At 46.7% G+C, this 19,879-nt stretch overlaps 1 protein-coding gene and 1 long non-coding RNA gene across 8 annotated transcripts; one reads left to right on the top strand and one right to left on the bottom strand.

Annotated features, from left to right (window-relative positions):
• Positions 1-45: 45 nt before the first annotated feature.
• On the top strand, positions 46-16,175 carry LOC310670811 (zinc finger protein 75A-like). Of its 6 annotated transcripts, none has more exons than XM_083426574.1 (5): positions 46-343; positions 10,911-11,037; positions 11,417-11,494; positions 12,291-12,374; positions 14,149-16,175. In XM_083426574.1, the coding sequence occupies exons 2-5, from the start codon at positions 10,965-10,967 to the stop codon at positions 14,820-14,822; spliced, it is 909 nt and encodes a 302-aa protein (XP_083282700.1). In that variant the 5' UTR covers positions 46-343; positions 10,911-10,964; the 3' UTR covers positions 14,823-16,175. The 6 variants fall into 6 exon arrangements, with proteins under 6 accessions (XP_083282700.1, XP_083282702.1, XP_083282699.1 ...); XM_083426576.1 differs by having other exon boundaries at positions 55-343; positions 14,152-16,175; XM_083426573.1 differs by lacking the exon at positions 46-343 and adding an exon at positions 6,413-6,572.
• Positions 15,076-18,147, bottom strand: LOC310671107. Of its 2 annotated transcripts, none has more exons than XR_014507790.1 (2): positions 16,499-18,147; positions 15,076-16,121 (listed from the first exon to the last, which is right to left on the bottom strand). It is a non-coding gene; the product is annotated as an uncharacterized lncRNA (long non-coding RNA). The 2 variants fall into 2 exon arrangements; XR_014507791.1 differs by having other exon boundaries at positions 16,504-18,147.
• Positions 18,148-19,879: the final 1,732 nt, after the last annotated feature.

Raw genomic sequence — 19,879 nt, 5'->3', positions numbered from 1 at the left:
GACAGCTTCCTGCCTCTCTAGGAAAGAGGACTCGGTTCCTTTGCCCCCCGGAGGACTGAGTGGCAGGAGCTGAGCCACCACCCTCTGCAAGCCTGAAGGTTTCTCCTCCTCCTCCTCCTTTTGCAAGCTTTTCCTCCGCTTGGTCCTCAGCTCCGAGGGAAGGGGCTGCGGGATTTGCGCGTCTCCCGGATTCCCACCCTCTTTATTCCCTTCTGCAAGGGGGGTCGAGACCCCTCTCTCCCCAGCGCCAGCTGCGCGGAGGGCGGGCCGAGCTTTTGCAGACGCGGGACTCCCCCGCGAAGAAAGGTTTGCATTGCTTGGGACTTTGCAGTTCAGAGGAAAGGTGAGTGAAGAGGCGACACGGGGGATGTTTGCAGAATCGCGCGTCGCGGCGCGGGGAAAGTGGGTGCAAGGAGCAGCACCGTTTCCCTGCCCTCCTCTTCGTAACACTAGAGAGATCCGCGGGTCAAGCAGGAGACTCTTATTTAACCTGAAGCAAATGTGACACTGTTGACATGAGCCAACAGTGTGATGCGGCAGCTAAAAAAGCTAATGCAATTCTGGGCTGCATCAATAGGAGTATAGCATCTAGATCAAGGGAAGTTATAGTGCCACTGTATTCTGCTCTGGTCAGACCTCACCTGGAGTACTGTGTCCAGTTCTGGGCACCACAGTTCAAGAAGGACACTGACAAACTGGAACATGTCCAGAGGAGGGCAACCAAAATGGTCAAAGGCCTGGAAACGATGCCTTATGAGGAACGGCTAAGGGAGCTGGGCATGTTTAGCCTGGAGAAGAGGAGGTTAAGGGGTGATATGATAGCCATGTTCAAATATATAAAAGGATGTCACATAGAGGAGGGAGAAAGGTTGTCTGCTGCTGCTCCAGAGAAGCGGACACGGAGCAATGGATCCAAACTACAAGAAAGAAGATTCCACCTAAACATTAGGAAGAACTTCCTGACAGTAAGAGCTGTTTGACAGTGGAATTTGCTGCCAAGGAGTGTGGTGGAGTCTCCTTCTTTGGAGGTCTTTTAAGCAGAGGCTTGACAACCATATGTCAGGAGTGCTCTGATGGTGTTTCCTGCTTGGCAGGGGGTTGGACTCAATGGCCCTTGTGGTCTCTTCCAACTCTATGATTCTAGGTATGCCTGTTGTTGTTGTTTAGTCGTTTAGTTGTGTCCGACTCTTCGTGACCCCCTGGACCAGAGCATGCCAGGCACTCCTGTCTTCCACTGCCTCCCGCAGCTTGGTCAGACTCATGCTGGTAGCTTCGAGAACACCATCCAACCATCTCCTCCTCTGTCATCCCCTTCTCCTTGTGCCCTCCATCCTTCCCAACATCAGGGTCTTTTCCAGGTAGTCTTCTCTTCTCATGAGGTGGCCAAAGTATTGGAGCCTCAGCTTCACAATCTGTCCTTCCAGTGAGCACTCAGGGCTGATTTCATTAAGAATAGAGAGGTTTGATCTTCTTGCAGCCCATGGGACTCTCAAGAGTCTCCTCCAGCACCATAATTCAAAAGCATCAATTCTTCGGCGATCAGCCTTCTTGATGGTCCAGCTCTCACTTCCATACATCGCTACTGGGAAAACCCAGTATGACTGTACTGTATTTTAATATTTTGTTGGAAGCCGCCCACAGTGGCTGGGGAAGCCCAGCTAGAAACATGGGTTCGAGCCCCGTGTCAAAAGATTCCTCGTTGCATGGGGTTGGACTAGATGACCCGTATGGCCCCTTCCAATTCCATGATTCTGGACCTCCGACGAAGCTGGATGTTGGGAGATAATAATAATAATAATAATAATAATAATAATAATAATTTATTATTTATACACTGCCCATCTAGCTGGGCTTCCCCAGCCACTGTGGGCGGCTTCCAACAAAATATTAAAATGTAGTACAGTGGTACCTCGGGTTACATACGCGGGTTACTCCGCTAACCCAGAAATAGTACTTCGGGTTAAGAACTTTGCTTCAGGATGAGAACAGAAATCGTGCTCCGGTGGCGCGGCGGCAGCGGGAGGCCCCATGTTCTGCTTCTCACTGTCATGCAGAAATTAAAATACAGTGGTACCTCGGGTTGCAGACGCTTCAAGTTACAGACTCCGCTAACCCAGAAATAGTACCTCAGGTTAAGAACTTTGCTTCAGGATGAGAATAGAAATTGTGCGACGGCGGCAGCGGGAGGCCCCATTAGCTAAAGTGGTGCTTCAGGTTAAGAACAGTTTCAGGTTAAGAACAGACCTCTGGAACGAATTAAATACTTAACCCGAGGTACCACTGTACAGTCATACCTCTTGTCATGTTTGCTTCAGGTTAAATCTTTTCAGGTTGCGTCCTGCGGCGATCCGGAAGTACCGGAAAGGGTTACTTCCGGGTTTTGCCACTTGCGTAGGCACTCAAAATGATGTCATGCACAGAAGCGGCGAATCGTGACACGAAGACGCGGGTTGCGTTCTGCTCATGTTGCAAACGGGACTCTGGAACGGATCCCGTTCGCAACTAGAGGTACCACTGTAATGCATCAAACATTAAAAGTTTCCCTAAACAGGGCTGCCTTCAGATGCCTTATAAAAGTCTGGTTGTTGTTTTTCTCTTTGACATCTGGTGGGAGGGTGTTCCACAGGGCGGGTGCCACCACCGAGAAGGCCCTCTGCCTGGTTCCCTGTAACTTGGCTTCTCACAGCAAGGGAACCACCAGAAGGCCCTCGGTGCTCGACTTCAGTGTCCGGCCAGGACGATGGGGGTGGAGACGCTCCTTCAGGTATACTGGGCCGAGGCCATTTAGGGCTTTAAAGGTCAGCACCAACACTTTGAATTGTGCTCGGAAACGTACTGGGAGCCAGATGGAGGACAGATTAAAATATGAAGGACTGTTTCATGCAGTGTGTGGTTTAACTGTGGAACTCGCTTCCGCAGGAGGTGAAAATGGCCAGGCCACCAGTCCTGTTGGGCTTTAAAAGAGGATTGGAGAGATACATGGAGGAGAGGCCTAGCAATGGCTGCCAACCGTGATGATACCCATGCTTCCTGATTCCGGCTGCTGGAAACCTCAGGAGGAGAAATAGCATGTCCTACTCATGGGATTCCCTTTGGGGAATCTGGTTGACAGCTGTGAGAACAGGATGCTAGACAAGATGGGCCATTGGGTTGATCCACAAGGCTCTTCTTAGGATCCGGAGCCACTCTAGATCAAGGGAAGTAATAGTGCCACTGTATTCTGCTCTGGTCAGACCTCACCTGGAGTCCTGTGTCCAGTTCTGGGCACCACAGTTCAAGAAGGACACTGACAAACTGGAACGTGTCCAGAGGAGGGCAACCAAAATGGTCAAAGGCCTGGAAACGATGCCTTATGAGGAACGGCTAAGGGAGCTGGGCATGTTTAGCCTGGAGAAGAGGAGGTTAAGGGGTGATATGAGAGCCATGTTCAAATATATAAAAGGATGTCACATAGAGGAGGGAGAATGGTTGTTTTCTGCTGCTCCAGAGAAGCGGACACGGAGCAATGGATCCAAACTATAAGAAAGAAGATTCCACCTAAACATTAGGAAGAACTTCCTGACAGTAAGAGCTGTTCGACAGTGGAATTTGCTGCCAGGGAGTGTGGTGGAGTCTCCTTCTTTGGAGGTCTTTAAGCAGAGGCTTGACAACCATATGTCAGGAGTGCTCTGATGGTGTTTCCTGCTTGGCAGGGGGTTGGACTCGATGGCCCTTGTGGTCTCTTCCAACTCTATGATTCTATGATTCTTTCCCCAGGGAAAGGGGTTTGCACAGGGGATCCCCAGAACAGGAAAAGCAGGAAATGCCAGACTGATCAGGTATGGCCTTATTTGCGGGGGGACTGCAGCTTCCCAGAGGCCCCAAAGAGTAGCTCAGAATGATGTTCCCACTTCCACACGTCTTTAGCATTTGGGATTTGAACTTTGGTTGCGTTTCTAAATTACGATTGTGTGTGGGGAGCGGGGTTATTGGTTTGTTCTCGTTCTTGTATTTTGCGGTTTATGCTGTGTATTTTCACGCTGCGAACTGCCCGCCCCGAGAACTGCGGATGAAGGGGCAAAATTACACAAATTCAAATATAAATAAATAACCGCATCGTTCCCAAAAGTAGACCCCTTAGTTCTTCTCTCTGTTTTCACTCGCCCAAAAACTCCTCCGTAAAGAAAGGTCTTATCAATTTCCTCTTGGCTGGAGCCGGGTCAATAGTTGGAGGCTGGAAAAGTGTTTTTTTTGGGGGGGGGGCTTTAATTGCTAATTGATACAGTCATACCTCGGGTTACAGCCGCTTCAGGTTGCGTATTTTCGGGTTACACACCTGCTGAAACCCAGAAGTACCGGAATGGGTTACTTCTGGGTTTCGGCGGTCGCACATGCGCAGAAGCGCTAAATCACGCTTTGCTCATGCGCAGAAGTGCTGGATCGCAACCCGCGCGTGCGCAGACGTGCCACTGTGGGTTGCGGACGCTGCTAGTTTTGAACGTGCATCCAGCACGGATCACGTTTGCAACCCGAGCATCCACTATATTAGCATATTCTGCTTCTCACTGTCATGCAGAAATTATAATACAGTGGTACCTCGGGTTGCAGACGCTTCAAGTTACAGACTCCGCTAACCCAGAAATAGTACCTCAGGTTAAGAACTTTGCTTCAGGATGAGAATAGAAATCGTGCAGCGGTAGTGCGGCGGGAGCAGGAGGCTCCATTAGCTAAAGTCGTACCTCAGGTTAAGAACAGTTTCAGGCTAAGAGCGGACCTCCAGAACAAATTAAGTTCTTAACCAGAGGTACCACTGCAATGCACAGTATGTGGAAAGTGGGGGGCCACATCACATCTGCTCAGTTCGCGGCCTTCCAATTACCGACGCTGGATTTTGGGAGGATCTGTATTATATTATCTTTAAACAGGCTTGACAACCATATGTCAGGAGTGCTCTGATGGTGTTTCCTGCTTGGCAGGGGGTTGGACTCGATGGCCCTTGTGGTCTCTTCCGATTCTATGATTCTATGATTCTATATAGTTGCTTTATTTTACAGGTAGGAAGTTTATTTGACTTCAATGGACATAGGGAGCTGCCTTATAACTTTGGTCCATCTAGCTCAGTATTTTTACATGTCTGCTGCTTTTTTGGACTACAACTCCCATCATCCCTAGCTAGCAGGACCAGTGGTCAGGGATGATGGGAATTGTAGTCCAAAAACAGCCAGAGACCCAAGTTTGGGAAACCCTGGTTACGCTAAGAACTCATCTCCAGACTTGCCTTCCCCCTGGGGAAACCTAATCTTTACTGCTGAATCGGAGCCAATGTCAATCATGATGGATATTTGTTGTTCCGATTTACCACTAAAGAGCAGGTTTTCCTGGGGAAAGTGGAAGGGCAAGGGCAAAGCCACTTGGACCGATGCCTAGGAATTGTGGGACAAACTGAAAACCATTCGGGGGGGTCTTTTAGGCGGCGGGGGGGGGTGTCTTTCCCAGCCCTTCTTGGGGATGCAGTCGAGAATTCAACCTGAGACTTTCTGCATGCAAGGCAGACACTGAGCTACGGATCCCTTCTTTCCAACTATATACAGGTGAAACTCGGAAAATTAGAATATCATGGGAAAGTTCATTTATTTCAGTAATTCAACTTAAAAGGTGAAACTAATATATGAGATAGACTCATGACATGCAAAGCGAGATATGTCAAGCCTTTATTTGTTATAATTGTGATGATAAGTTATATCATCTAATTTATCATCACAATTGATAAATAGCAGCCGTCTACCAGCAGATTTTGGAGCACTTCATGCTTCCTTCCGCACTGAGGCAGTAATTGATGCAAAAGGGGCCCAAACCAAGTCCTGAGTACATAAGCATGCTTCTACTTCTCAGAGGTCCAATATTGCCCTATTTCCAGTCCTTGTTTTGCTGATTTCATTTAATATTCTAATTTTCTGAGATGGTTAATTTGGGGTTTTCATCAGCTGTACAGCATGATCATCACAACTATCACAAATAAAGGCTTGACATATCTCGCTTTGCATGTCATGAGCCTATCTCATATATTAGTTTCACCTTTTAAGTTGAATTACTGAAATAAATGAACTTTTCTACGATATTCTAATTTTCACCAGTACTTTAACAAGGACACATAAGAGATCTGGGAAGGCTTGTTTTTTATATCCTTTACTGCAGTTTGCAAAATCGAATTACTTAAAAAAAACAAGAAACAGAAACAGCAGCACAGATCAGTTGGTTAGAGCCTTGCGCTGACAACACCAGGGTCGCAGGTTCGATCCCCATATGAGAAAGCTGCATCTTTTTTGCATTGCAGGGGGTTGGACCAGATGAGGGAAGGGAGGGGTGAGGGAGGCGCCTTCTGCCACTCAGTCCTCCAATGGCAAAAACGAGTCGAGCCGTGCTTCCTAGAGAGGCAGGAAGTTGGGAATTTTTTTTTAATTATTATTTTTTTATATAAAAAGAAGGAGGAGGAGGAGAACGACAGGCAGCCTCGAAGGGGGAAGAGGGCACCCCCATTTCCCTTGCATATTCCGGGAAGAGAAACAGTCCTGGAGAGTCGGGAGGACAAAGAGGTGCAAAATCTTTGGGGGGGGGGTTAATCTTGCTGCGGGTGGGGATCTGCTTTCGGGTGCGGGGGCGTCGAGGAGAGGAAGAGATCCGCCCTGCCCGCTTCCTCCTCCGCGGGCAGCCAGGCAGGCCGGATCCGCGGCGTCGATCCCTTTGCAAAAGCGCATCTGGCCGGGTTGCAAAAAGCGCCTTTGCAAGCTTGCAGGTCGAAACCAGGGGACGTGCAGCTGGGGCTGTTTTGTTTTATTTTGGGCGGGGAAGATCTTGGTGCAGAGGAAGCAGCTTTGCGGTGGGTGGGGTTGTGCACAGTGCGGGCGTGTGTTGCTGTGCTGGTTTTGCCAGCTGCAGAGAGGCAGACGCCTATGGGCTCCTAGGGAGAGGAAGGAGGTTGCTAAAAAGGCGGGGGAGGTTCGGATAGGATAGGCAGCGGGGGGGGGGGGAAGTCGGTGGCGTCAGATTCCTCAAAGGGTAAGGAAAAGGGCAGGTTGGGGGGGGGCAAAGACTTTTGCTTCCAGGAGCCCCCTTAGGGGTGGGGGAGACTCGCTTTCTGAAACCCGGGGCTGCTGCAGCTGTTGACAGCCCTGGGCAAAATGGACCCACGGTCTATAAAGCAGTTTCCTGTTTTCCTAGGAAACAGCCTTTCAGGAGGTGGGCAGGTTTGCAGGTTGCGGGGAAGGGCAGGGCTGGTTTTGTTTGCACCCCAAAGAGAGGTGGGGGGAAGGTGCCTTCCGGGTTTCTCCCCCCCCCCCAAGAGCTGAAAAAGTGCCTGGTCTGTTTCCCTCTGCCTGGATTTGAAACCAGCTCTTCCCAGCGGAGGCTGGAGGAAGTAGATAAATAACATTGGGAAGGACTTTCTGACAGCAAGAACTGCTCCAGCCATAGCTGTCAGCTTTCAGATTTGAAAATAAGGGATCAGCAGCCTCACCTGTCCTGGGGACAGTCTACGGGATATCTAACAATCCGGGACAGCAGCGGGAATAAGGGAATTTCCTGCAAAAAAAGGGAAGGCTGACAGCTATGGCTCCAACATTTCTCCATACCCTCCTCCAATATCAAACCTCCCTCCAGAGGTTGTGGACTCGGCCACACTGGAGGTTTTTAAACAGGGGTTGGATAGCTGTCTGTCAGGGATTATTTAGCTGGGATACTTTCATCGCAGGGGGCTGGGCCATAGCTGTCAACGTTTCCCTTTTTTAAAGGGAAATCCCCTTATTCCGAATAGGATTCCTCGCCAGAAAAGGGAAAAGTTGACAGCTATGGGTTGGGCTAGAGCAAACTAAGGCCCGGGGGCCGGATCCAGCCCAATCGCCTTCTAAATCCGGCCTGCGGACGGTCCGGGAATCAGCATGTTTTTACATAAGTAGAATGTGTCCTTTCATTTAAAATAGATCTCTGGGTTATTTGTGGGGCCTGCCTAGTGTTTTTACATGAGTAGAATGTGTCCTTTTATTTAAAATGCATCTCTGGGTGATGTGTGGGGCATAGGAATTCATTCATTTCCTCCCCCCCCCCCCCCCCCCAATATAGTCCGGCCCTCAACAAGGTCTGAGGGACAGTGGACCGGCCCCCTGCTGAAAAAGTTTGCTGATCCCTGGGCTAGATGACCCTTGGAATCCCGTGCGGTTCTGTGAACTCTGAAATGCCTCTTCCTCTGCTGGATTTGGTGGAGGGAAGGGGCATTTTTTCTAGGTATGGTATTTGTTTGGGGTGGAGGAATCAAAGCCACAGGGTGGACCATGGCTTATTCCTGCAGGATTGGCCCAGCAGAGGGGTGCTGAGTTTCTTTCTCTGCTGGTGCTGCCAGCCTCTCCTTTGGGCATAGCCATGTTTGCAGGAGGGCCTCTTAAACGTGTGTGTCCCTGCTTTGGGAATAGATCTGTCAGTGATCTGGGCCCATATTAAGCAGAATTGCTGTGTAAAAGCAGTTTTCATGAAATATGCACTATCCACTTGAACCGGGATGGAACCAGACGGTTGGCACTTAAAATAAAAAGGTGGTTTTCAAACAGGTGGTAAGGTGGGGGGGAGAAGAGGAGCTGTGGTGGGTCTGGTTCTGAACAAATCTCCCTCCTGGGATGAATAAGGTAAAATAGCTTTAAAATGAAATTCAGGTGTCAGAGAACTAGTTTCAGACCAGGAGTAGGATCTCGGAGACATTGACTTAGCTGAGATCATGAGAAATGAGGGTTTACATGACTTCATAGATACGGATTTTATTCTTTGAACTGCCCTGAGACCCCCAGGTATAGGGTGGAATATAAATTCAATTAATAGTACAATCATACCTCATGTTACGTTTGCTTCAGGTTGCGCATTTTCAGGTTGCGTCCTGCAGCAACCCGGAAGTTCTGGAAAGGGTTACTTCCGGGTTTTGCCGCTTGTGCATGCGCAGATGCGCAAAATGACGTCATGTGCAGAAGCGACGAATTGTGATACACACAGACGCGGGTTGCGTTCTGCTCATGTTGTGAACGGGCCTCCAGAACGGATCCCGTTTGCAACCAGAGGTACCACTGTAATAATAATAATAATCATAGAATCATAGAGTTGGAAGAGACCACATCGAGTCCAACCCCCTGCCAAGCAGGAAACACCATCAGAGCACTCCTGACATATGGTTGTCAAGCCTCTGCTTAAAGACCTCCAAAGAAGGAGACTCCACCACACTCCTTGGCAGCAAATTCCACTGTCAAACAGCTCTTACTGTCAGGAAGTTCTTCCTAATGTTTAGGTGGAATCTTCTTTCTTGTAGTTTGGATCCATTACTCAATCAATCAATCAATCAATCGCAAAGCCTAAAAGCTTGGTAGTATAGAGGCTAGATCCAAAAGAGTTTTGAACCTATAAAAGACATGTCTTAAGCACAAGAAGATGTCTTCTCTTTTGAGTCCCACCTTCAGAGTTTTGAAATATCTAACCTGTAAGTTTCCAGGATCCCTGGAACAGGATCCCTGGTGGGATCTGGCCAGTAGCCCTTCTAGTCCGGCATCCTCTTCTCACAGTGGCCGATCACATGCCTGTGGGAAACCTGCAAGCAGGACGCCTTCCTAAGAGCACTCTCTTTCCCCGCCTGCAGCTTCCAGCAAGCGCTATTCAGAACATTACTGCCTTCCATGATGGGGGTAGACCATAGCCATCATGACCAGTATCTACTTTAACCTCCATGAATGGATCTAATCCTCTTTTAAATATGTCCAAGATGGTACCCATCTCTGCCTCTTGGGGGAGTAACTTCCATACTTTTAAATGTGCGCTGTGAGAAGGCTGTTTGTCAATTTATTTATTTATTTATTTGGTTTTTCAGATTAAAATTTTACAGTCGCATATACAACATAGAAACAAGATTCCACAGAATCTCCTGGGCTTCCCTCCTCCCCTTTGTGGGTCCTGTTGTTAGTCCTTTCCTCTTGCATTTTTTTTTTAATAATCCAAATCTTTTACCCCTCCATTGTGTCCAAAATTCACCATTAACCTACGAGTGTTATTCCAATCCTGCTAACGGTTTTAACTGTTTACAATGGTTTTTAAGATCAGATTATAAATTTTCCCCGTTCCTTGTTAACATTTTGGTCTTCCTGATTTCTGAGTCTTCCAGTCATTTTAGTCATTTTGGTATAACACATCAATTTGATCTGCCATTCTTCTCTGGTAGGGAATTTATCTTCCTTCCATCTCTGGGCCAATAACATCCGCCCAGCCGTGGTCACATACATAAATAGTCTTTTCTGCTCCCTTGCGATTTTGGCACTTAAAAGGAAGGCTTTGGGGTTGTTGTTTTTTTAGAAAAGGTTATTTTAAACATCTTTTCAAATCATTATATATCATTTCCCAAAATTCTTTTATTACAGTCATACCTCATGCTACGTCTGCTTCATGTTACATTCTTTCAGGTTACGTCCCGCGGAAGTACCAGAAAGGGTATTTTGTGCAGAAGCACAAAATGACGTTATGCGCATGCGCAGAAGTGGCAAATCACAACCTGTGTGTGCACAGATTCGCCACTGCAGGTTGCGCTCTTTTCATGTTGTGAATGGACCTCCAGAACGGATCCCGTTCGCAACCAGAGGTACCACTGTACTTTACACTTCCACCACGTATGTTAAAATGTGCCTTCTTTTTCCTTACATTTCTAGGTGTTTGTCAGTTCCACCCCCACCCCGCTAACCAGTAAAATGCCTCCATCTACATCCACCAGTTGCCATGCCTGCTCTTGCTTTTGGGAACTGCTCGTTTCTAATGAGCCGCAGCCCCTTCCAAGCACTTGAATAAGCAATTCCCCATTTGAATTGGGAGAATTGTGCACATTGACGAATGTCGTACGTTTTCTCGTCCTCTTCCTCCAGGGTCTGGCGACCTTCAGGGAGGTGGCTGTGTGCTTCACGGTGGGGGAATGGGCTATGATGGATCCCAGCCAAAGAGCTCTGCAGCGGGAAGTCATGGAGAGGAATTATGAGACGGTGGCCTCTCTAGGTAAGGGCACCGTTTCCCCTCTTGACCCATTGATGGCGAAGGTACGAATTTACTATTGTTCCATTCGTCCCCGTGCTCTCTTTTCGGTTATCATCTCAGCTTGCAAAATCTGAGTGACCCCTCTAAACTGGTGGTGCTATTGATTCATGCCCGATGGGTCCTAGATAACATAACAATACTCTGTGATTTAATCCTAGTGTGATTTTGTTGGCATCCGTCTGTCTTGAGACAGTCCGTGCCTGACCGGTGCTGCTGGGACCATGCAGGCCTCTTCAATTCAGGTGGTGAAGAATTATAACCCTTCGTAACCTTCAGAAGGCTCGATCTGGAATGGCTGAGTGCGAACCAAACTAACTAGTCTTGTCTGTTTCCTTGGTAGAACCAAACTTCACTTCCTGTTGGGGAGGAGGAGAATATCCATTTATCCAGGAACCCAAAAACAGGGAGACATCAGCAGGTAGATACTTAGCTGTGTAATAATCACCCAGGAAGATTGTCCCACCAGGCTGCGTGTTCTCCTAGTGGATGGCTTTAAAAGGGGTTTAAGAACAAAGTTCTCAGTGGCGGCTACCGTTCATTTATTAAATTTCAATCCCATCCTTTCTCCCAGGGTGCCATGATGGCTATACGCTGTCTTTGGAACCAAGGGAGCAAAAGTTACAGTGGGGTGATGAGGAAGACGGGCTATAGGCCTTTGGTCTAATCCAGCAGGGCTCTTTGGATAAAGGAGAAGGGATAGTCTCCAGGCTGAAGTTTCTCCTCCATCTGCTGAGATACAGTGGTTCCTCACAAGACGAAAATAATCCGTTCCGCGAGTCTCTTCATCTTGCGGTTTTTTCGTCTTGCGAAGCAAGCCCATTAGCGGATTAGCGCTATTAGTGCTATTAGCAGTTTAAGGGCTATTAACGGCTATTAAAGGCTTAAGGGATTAGCGGATTAGCTGCTAAGAGGCTATTAGCAGCTTAGCGCTTTAGAAAAAGGGGTTGGGGAGCGGAAAAAAACCTCAAGAATCGCAAGACATTTTCGTCTTGCAAAGCAAGCCCATAGAGAAATTCGTCCTGCGAAGCACCTCTGAAAACGGAAAACCCTTTCGTCTTGTGGGTTTTCCGTCTTGCGAGGCATTCGTCTTGCGGGGCACCACTGTATTCCCAAAATTAAACTAGCTAGATTAGCTTCCACAGTGCCACGGATGTATAGGGAGCACCTGTTAGGAGTGTCGGGTGGACCAACAAGCCTGTCTGTTTATTTTAAAGAAATTTCCAAGCCGCACTTCATCTCCTGGCTGCAAGGACGAGATCCACTTGGACGGGGCTCTAATGAAGGGGAAAGGTCTGCAGGTACGGATTTCGAAAACAGGAGATATCTTGGGAACAAAACCGTGGTTCCATATCTGTGGCTAAGGTTGCCAGTGAAATGCAAAGCCAGCTGTTAGTTAACCAGTGAGGAATTCCCCATATACAGTGGTACCTCGGGTTACGCACACTTCAGGTTACAGATGTTTCAGGTTACAGACTCCGCTAACCCAGAAATAGTACCTCAGGTTAAGAACTTTGCTTCAGGATGAGAACAGAAATCACGCAGCAGCGGCGCAGCAGCAGCATCAGGAGGCCCCATTCGCTAAAGTGGTGCTTCAGGTTAAGAACAGTTTCAAGTTAACAACAGACCTCCAGAACGAATTAAGTTCTTATCCCGAGGTACCACTGTAGCTTAGAGCAGGCATAGGCAAACTCAGATGTTTTGGGACTACAATTCCCATCATTCCTGACCACTGGTCCTGTTAGCTAGGGATCATGGGAGTTGTAGTCCCGAAAACATCTGGTGGGCCGATTTTGCCTCTGTCTGGTTTAGAGCAACATTGTAAATCTGCACAGTGTTTGTCTTGGACCATCCTTGCCCTGGGGGCAAGGCCATAGCTCAATAGTAAAGCATGAAGATTTGCATGAAGATGTTCCTAGGATTAATCCCTATAATCTTCAAGTAGCGCTGGGAAGGGTGTTTGCCTGAAACCCTTCAGAGCAGCTGCCAGTTGGGGTAGACAGTACAGTCATACCTTCTGTTGCGTTTCACTCTTGTTCTGGACTTTCAGCTTACGAACGTGGCAAACCTGGAAGTGTTTACTTCCAGGTTCGCTGCCCGTGCATGCAGAGAAGCGATCTGCACGCAAGCACAGAAGCGCTCAGTTGCGCTGCGCACATGTGCAGAAGAGGCAGTCTAGCTGCGGACTTGTTCTTTTTAACTTCTTTATTTCTTTTTAATTCCCTGGTTTTATGTACAATTGTAGGGACGTGGGTAGCGCTGTGGGTTAAACCACAGAGCCTAGGGCTTGCCAATCAGAAGATTGGTGGTTTGAATCCCCGCAACAGGGTGAGCTCCCGTTCCTCAGTCCCTGCTCCTGCCAACCTAGCAGTTTGAAAGCACGTCAAAGTGCAAGTAGATAAATAGGTACCGCTCCGGTAGGAAAGTAAACGGTGTTTCCTTGCGCTGCTTTGGTTCGCCAGAAGCGGCTTAGTCATGCTGGCCACATGACCTGGAAGCTGTACGCTGGCTCCCTCGGCCAGTAAAGCGAGATGAGCACCACAACCCCAGAGTCGTCTGCGACTGGACCTAATGGTCAGGGGTCCCTTTACTTTTACCTATGTACAATTGTAAACCACTCTGAAGTTTTATATGAATATCAAGTGATCCAATTTTTTTACCCCATGTCATCCAGTTTTCTTAATATTTTGTACACTTGTTGAATGATCAAAACTAAGTTTAAATCTGAAATTTATTTTTTATCTCATCCCATTTTTGAGTTATGAGGGTTTGAAATTTGGCCTTGCCGGACTACACAAAAACCCGAGTATCGGTATAGCACTCCTGCAGTGCGGAAGGGGTCGAGGGCAGGCAGATTAGTGACATCAAGTGATCTTCGGATCAGAAAGGAATTGAGGTGGTTGTCTGAGACTGTAGCATGTAAGGAAAGCAGCCTTGATTTCAGCAGGGGAAAAGAAGAGAAAGAGGGAAAATTGCAGAGATGCCAAAAAATCTTAAGCAACATCTAATTGGACTTGATGAATGACGAGATGCTTTGCTTTTCAAATGTGTTTCCCTTCCCCTTCCCACCCCCAGCAGACGCCGGGCAGGCCAATGAAATTTACAGGGAACAACAGATGGCAGCAACTATCAAGTGCGAAGCAGAAAAAGAGATGTGTGGGGAAAGTGAGGGGCCAAAAACTCCGGAAAGAAACCTGTCAAAGCACGGGATGAAGAAACCCTCTACTTCTCAGGGTTTGCATCAAAGAACGCACAGTGGGGAGAAATCCTTTAAATGCATGCAGTGTGGAAAGGGGTTTAGAGTGAGCAGCAGCCTTGCTTTGCACGAAAGGACACACACCGGCAAGAAGCCCTTTAAATGCATGGAATGCGGGAAGACCTTCAGTCAAAGCGGCAACCTTACTGCTCATCGGAGAACTCACACAGGGGAGAAGCCGTTCAAGTGCATGGAGTGCGGGATGTGCTTTAGCCAGTGCGGTAACCTTGCCTCTCATCAAAGAACTCACACAGGGGAGAAACCGTTCAAATGCCTGGAGTGTGGGAAGAACTTCAGGCGGAGTCATCACCTTACCAAACACCGAAGAACCCACACGGGGGAGAAGCCGTTCAAGTGCATGGAGTGTGGGAAGAGCTTCAGCGTGCGCAGCAGCCTTACAGTACATCAAAGAACCCACACGGGAGAGAAACCATTTAAATGCATGGAGAGCGAGAAAGCTTCAGCCAGAGTGGTGGCCTTACTGGCCATCTAAGAATCCACACAGGGGAGAAAGCATTTAATTACGCTTATTCTTCTTATTCTTCTTAGTATTATTATTACTACTGCCACTGTTGATTTATTAATCGCTTTCTAAACCACCGTCTCAAGGCAATTTACACATAAGATAATGGCAAACAGTTAAAACCACCAAAAAACCCCAAATACATTTAAAACAAGACTAAAACCTTTACCGACTGGACAGTCGTGGCAAAGTCCCCATTTATCCAGCTGGAAAACTCTATTGGAGCAAAAATGTCTTCAGCTGTTTCCAGAAAGTGCAGACCGTGGGTGCCTGTCATATTTCAACGGGAACGCTATTCCACAGGACGGGGGCAGCCACACTAAAAGCCCATCTCTGAGTTATTGCAGAGCAGGCTTCTGAGATTTTTGGGACTCGACAGGAGAAACTCCTGCAGACCACAGCAATATCTGCTGGGTGTGTAAGGGATAAGGCGGTCTCTTGAGTAACCTGGTCCCGAATTGTATAGGGTCTTATATGTTAGTACCAACACCTTGAAGTTGGCTGCATCCTCTGAACCAACCCCAAGAATAGCTTCAGCTGCACCACCGCCCTTAATGTACATCAAAGAACTCACAAAGGGGTGGAACCATTTTAAATGTATTTAGTGTGGGGAAAAGCTTCAGTGTGAGTTGTACTGTAAGTGACTGCCTTTACAGTACACCAAAGAAGGCACACAGGGGAGAAGCCATTTTAAGTGCACGGAGTGTGGAAAAAGTCTTGGAGTTGCAACCTTCCTTCCCATGAAAGAATCCACATCTGGATTTCACGTCGGGATTGAAATTGCCTAGAATATGAAAAGAGCTTCACATCAAAGAGCCTGCAAAGGACAAATGATGTAATTGCCTGGAGCGTGGCAAAAGCTCCTCTTGGACGTAACGGAGTTTCTTCTGCAAGGTTGGGGGAGGGGCTTTGTTTCCTTTGTTTATTCGTTAGATTTCTTACCCACCTTTTACCATAAGTTCCCAGGCAGGTTTACAGAAAATAACAACAAAACAATAATTACAACAATAAAACAGACCGATATAAAATAAAAGTTTTCAACTATCAAACATGAAAAGTGTAAAAAAAAAACCACACCACGTTATATATAAAACAAATAAAACCAATTCCATGTTTTAAGAAGAAACAGACCTTTGGGGGAAAGCAATGCTTTTAAATGGTTTTCATCGCTGTTTTTAATTGGGTCACTTACTGAATTGCTTTTAAATATCCATATAGTGTGCTTTTTGTTGTATCTGTTTCAATTTCCGCTGTGAGACGCCTTGGGTCCTGCATTCGGAGAAAGGCGAGATGTAAATAAAATAAACAAATATATATTAAAAAGAGTTTTAACAGTTGCAATACAGGGGCGGGCTGGGAATAAAAATCTCCAATTTAAAAGGTTTGTTTACGATGGAAAGTGTTTGGTAGATGCCGGGAAGACTGTAACAGAGACAGTAGTACCTGTCTAATAGGTAACGGAAGGGCCACCACAGAAAAGGCCCTTGTGTATCTCTGGCAGCTTCCTGCATGATTGAGAACCTTGCAGATTGCTTCCCCCACCTCATTCCATTAGCTGGTCCTGAAATTTCTCTCTAGTCGCCATCCTCTGTTGCAAACACTCTGCAGCATTCAAGACAAATTTTGTGGCAAAGAACCAGTGGGACTTAACAAAATTGCTGCTCAGTTGAAGGTTTTTGCCACACTCCCCCATAAGGACTTGTTGGATTGCACGTCGAGACATTAAAGGACGACACGACACAAAGAGAAGGGAAAGCCAGGAGGGAAAACAATGACAGACTCGGATGACAAGAACTGTGTGTGGCCTAACAATGGACCTGTAGGCAGACGGGTAAAAATTAAAATGGGAGTTACATACATACATACACACAGATAATCCCCTTTGCAGGTAAGACTAATAGTTCTGTCTCAGAAGAAGAAACTTTATTTGCATCAGCCACTAGCCATAGCAATAAAATAAGATAAAATGTACTGAAGATAGAGGTAAAAGCTTAACTATAGAAAATACATTTTGGGCGTTTATGTCAATAATCAAATAATAGATCTTATTCTAATTGCTCCTGCTAAAATCCTTGCAGTTTTTGCTGTCACTTGATCATCTTGATCTGCTAAAAGAAAGGACACAGTAGCAATGGTTGAGCAATCCAGCATGGACAATAATAGAGGCATAGTAACCTCCCTCCTCAAATCTTTATAAAGTGCAAGCCACAGACTCAATACTTTCATCTTCACAGATACATAACCGTTTTTCCAGCAGAATTTTTTGCAGTTCACCCTCAAGTACAGCTGAAGGCTGTATGTTTAATCGTGCGAAAGTGAAAGAGCATCTGTGTTTTAGAACTCTTAAATTTTGCAAATGGGGTTCCAGAGTGTCATAATGACTATCTCATGTGCAGATTAATCTGCTATCATGATGGGACTCACCCAAGCTGGCCATTTATGATGGACAAACGTTTTAAACCCAAGACTTCTACTCTCTGTAGGACGCGTCGGGTTGTGTGTAACAAAGGTACTAGGAGAAGCCAAGCAGCTGCTCTCAAGATTTCAGTAAATCCTGTTTGCCAGAGGTTGTGGAACAGCAATCCTTTCAAACTCTGGGAAGATGGTCATTTCAGTTTACACATGTTTCACCCACAACGAGGTTCTGGCACATACCATTTTTAGAAAACAGGTGGAGAAGCGACTGCTGCAAAACGTTTTCCTTAAAGGTTTGCTATCACAGGTAATCTTTTCTTGCATTGTTGCAGTTTATTTAACTTGTCCTTCACCCTAAGGTTCCTGGGCAGGCAACATCGATTAAAACACGACACTGATACAGTGGTACCTTGTTTCTCGAACGGCTTAGTTGATCGGCTCCCGAATGCCCAAAATCCAAAAGTGTTCCAGTGTTTGAATGTTTTTCAGAAGCCAAACGTCCGACGCAGTTTATGCTTGAGTGCAGGAAGGTCCTGCAGCCAATCAGAAACTGCGCCTTGCTTTTCAAATGGTTTCGGGAGTCGAACGGACTTCCAGAACGGATTAAGTTTGAGAACCAAGGTTACACTGTACAGTCATACCTGGGGATGGATATGCTTCAGATTGAGCGTTTTCGGGTTGCGCTCTGCGGCGACCCGGAAATATGGAATGCGTTGCTTCTGGGTTTCACCGCTCTCGCATGTGCAGACGCTCAAAATGACGTCACGCATGCGCGGAAATGGCAAAACGCAACATGCGCAGATACGCTGTCGCGTATTATGTTTGCTTCAGGATGCCAGCGGGGCTCCGGAATGGATCCCGTTCGCATCCAGAGGTACCACTCTACAGTGGTGCCTCGCAAGACAAAATTAATTTGTTCTGCGAGTTTTTTCATCTTGTGAATTTTTTCGTCTTGCGAAGCACCACTGTACATTGACGGTTTCCCATAGGAATGCATTGGCAATTTAAAAAAAAAAAGTCGCAAGACGTTTTCATCTTGCGAAGCAAGCCCATAGGGAAATCCGTCTTGCGAAGCAACTCAGAAAACGAAAAACTCTTTCGTCTTGAGAGTTTTTCGTCTTGAGAGGCATTCGTCTTACAAGGTACCACTGTACAGTACTAAGATACAATATTAAGGTACAGGTAAAGGACCCCTAACAGTTAAGTCCAGTCGCGGACAACTCTGGGGTACAATATTAAAAACAGTTTGAAACAACTTAAAATGACAGAAATAAGGTGGGTCCTAAAAAATATGCAGCATACCAAGGGAACTCTTGCCAGAAAGTGATCTTTCTGTGGGTAAAACACACAAAGAAGAAGTAATGGAAAGGTCCTAAGTGGGGCCAGGGAAATGGACTTGCTGCCCACAGAACACTGAGCAGTTTAGGGTAATTGGGAGGGAAATGGAATGGAGCATAGTGGAAAGGGGCATGGCTGTCTGGAACCAGGAACAGGAGCACTCTATACTGCAACCTTTTTGCTGGAGGCTCCACTTGTGCAATCAAGGGCATACAAACAAAAACTCAGTCTGCTCGTCACTTTGGTGAAGTGGTAATTCCAGCTGCCACTCACATTTGCATCTTGAAGTCTTTGCTGATAGTGTTGCCGGTGGTTTGCTAGGTGCTCCAGAATATGATAAAACAATTCAGGCTTGCACAAATCCAAAATCATGCATTCAAAGAAAAAGAAAAACCCATCACGCTTCATTTAACACGAGTTACGAAGCACCCCTCTTAAACACAGCTTTTGCTATCAGAACGGTAGCCTGCACTGAAGAAAGGAAGTTCCATTTTGGTCCGGAAAGGTAAGGAAAAGGTCCGATTTGCAACAACACTTGCTAAGCCCATGGACTGCTGACTCCTTCACTGATGCTAACTTCCCTTCTGGATTTCTTCCCAGATCAGTTGCTTAGAGCGTGGTGTTGATAACTGCAAGGTTGTGGGTTTGATCGCTGTACGGGCCACATGCATATTCCTGCATTCCAGGGGGCTGGACTAGATGACCCTCAGGGTCCCTTCCAACTCTACAATTCTACGATCACTTGTCAATTTGAAGCAAAACAAAAGAATATCACGTGCTTTCTGGAAGTGTTAATCCAAGAGACTCTCCTGAAAGGTCACTCCTTCCATAATACCAAATCAAGACATTTCATTGACCTAATCCTCATATTTGAAGAGTCCTAAAATACAGTGGTGCCTCGCAAGACGAAATTAATTCGTTCTGTGAGTTTTTTCATTCTACAAGTTTTTTGACGGTTTCCCATAGGAATGCATTGGCAGTTAAAAAAAAAAGGCGCAAGACGTTTTGTCTTGCGAAGCAACTCAGAAAACGAAAAACTCTTTCGTCTTGCGAGTTTTTCATCTTCCGAGGCATTCGTCTTGCGAGGTACCACTGTATGGGTTGATTTCATGTCCCCCCAAAAACAAAACACTGGACACAGGAATTCAAATGTACGTTTAGAGGCTCTTTCTGAGATCTACTGTCCTGAGATCTACAGATGAAGGGTGGTATACAAATTTAATAATAATTTATCAGAGATTTAACAGCATAATAGGACAAGAGCAGCCTTCTGG

This window comes from Podarcis tiliguerta, assembly GCF_965153285.1.
Source record: "Podarcis tiliguerta genome assembly, chromosome: 2".
Taxonomy (NCBI): domain Eukaryota; kingdom Metazoa; phylum Chordata; class Lepidosauria; order Squamata; family Lacertidae; genus Podarcis; species Podarcis tiliguerta.
This window is presented reverse-complemented; position numbering and strand designations above follow the sequence as displayed.

What these genes read in the sequence shown, in the direction of transcription:
- LOC310670811 (XM_083426574.1), top strand. Translation starts at nt 10,965, where the DNA reads ATGATGGATCCCAGCCAAAGAGCTCTGCAGCGGGAAGTCATGGAGAGG. An exon ending in TGAGACGGTGGCCTCTCTAG is followed by an intron (nt 11,038 to 11,416) that starts GTAAGGGCACCG and finishes TTTCCTTGGTAG; the next exon opens with AACCAAACTTCACTTCCTGT. An exon ending in TGAAGGGGAAAGGTCTGCAG is followed by an intron (nt 12,375 to 14,148) that starts GTACGGATTTCG and finishes TCCCACCCCCAG; the next exon opens with CAGACGCCGGGCAGGCCAAT.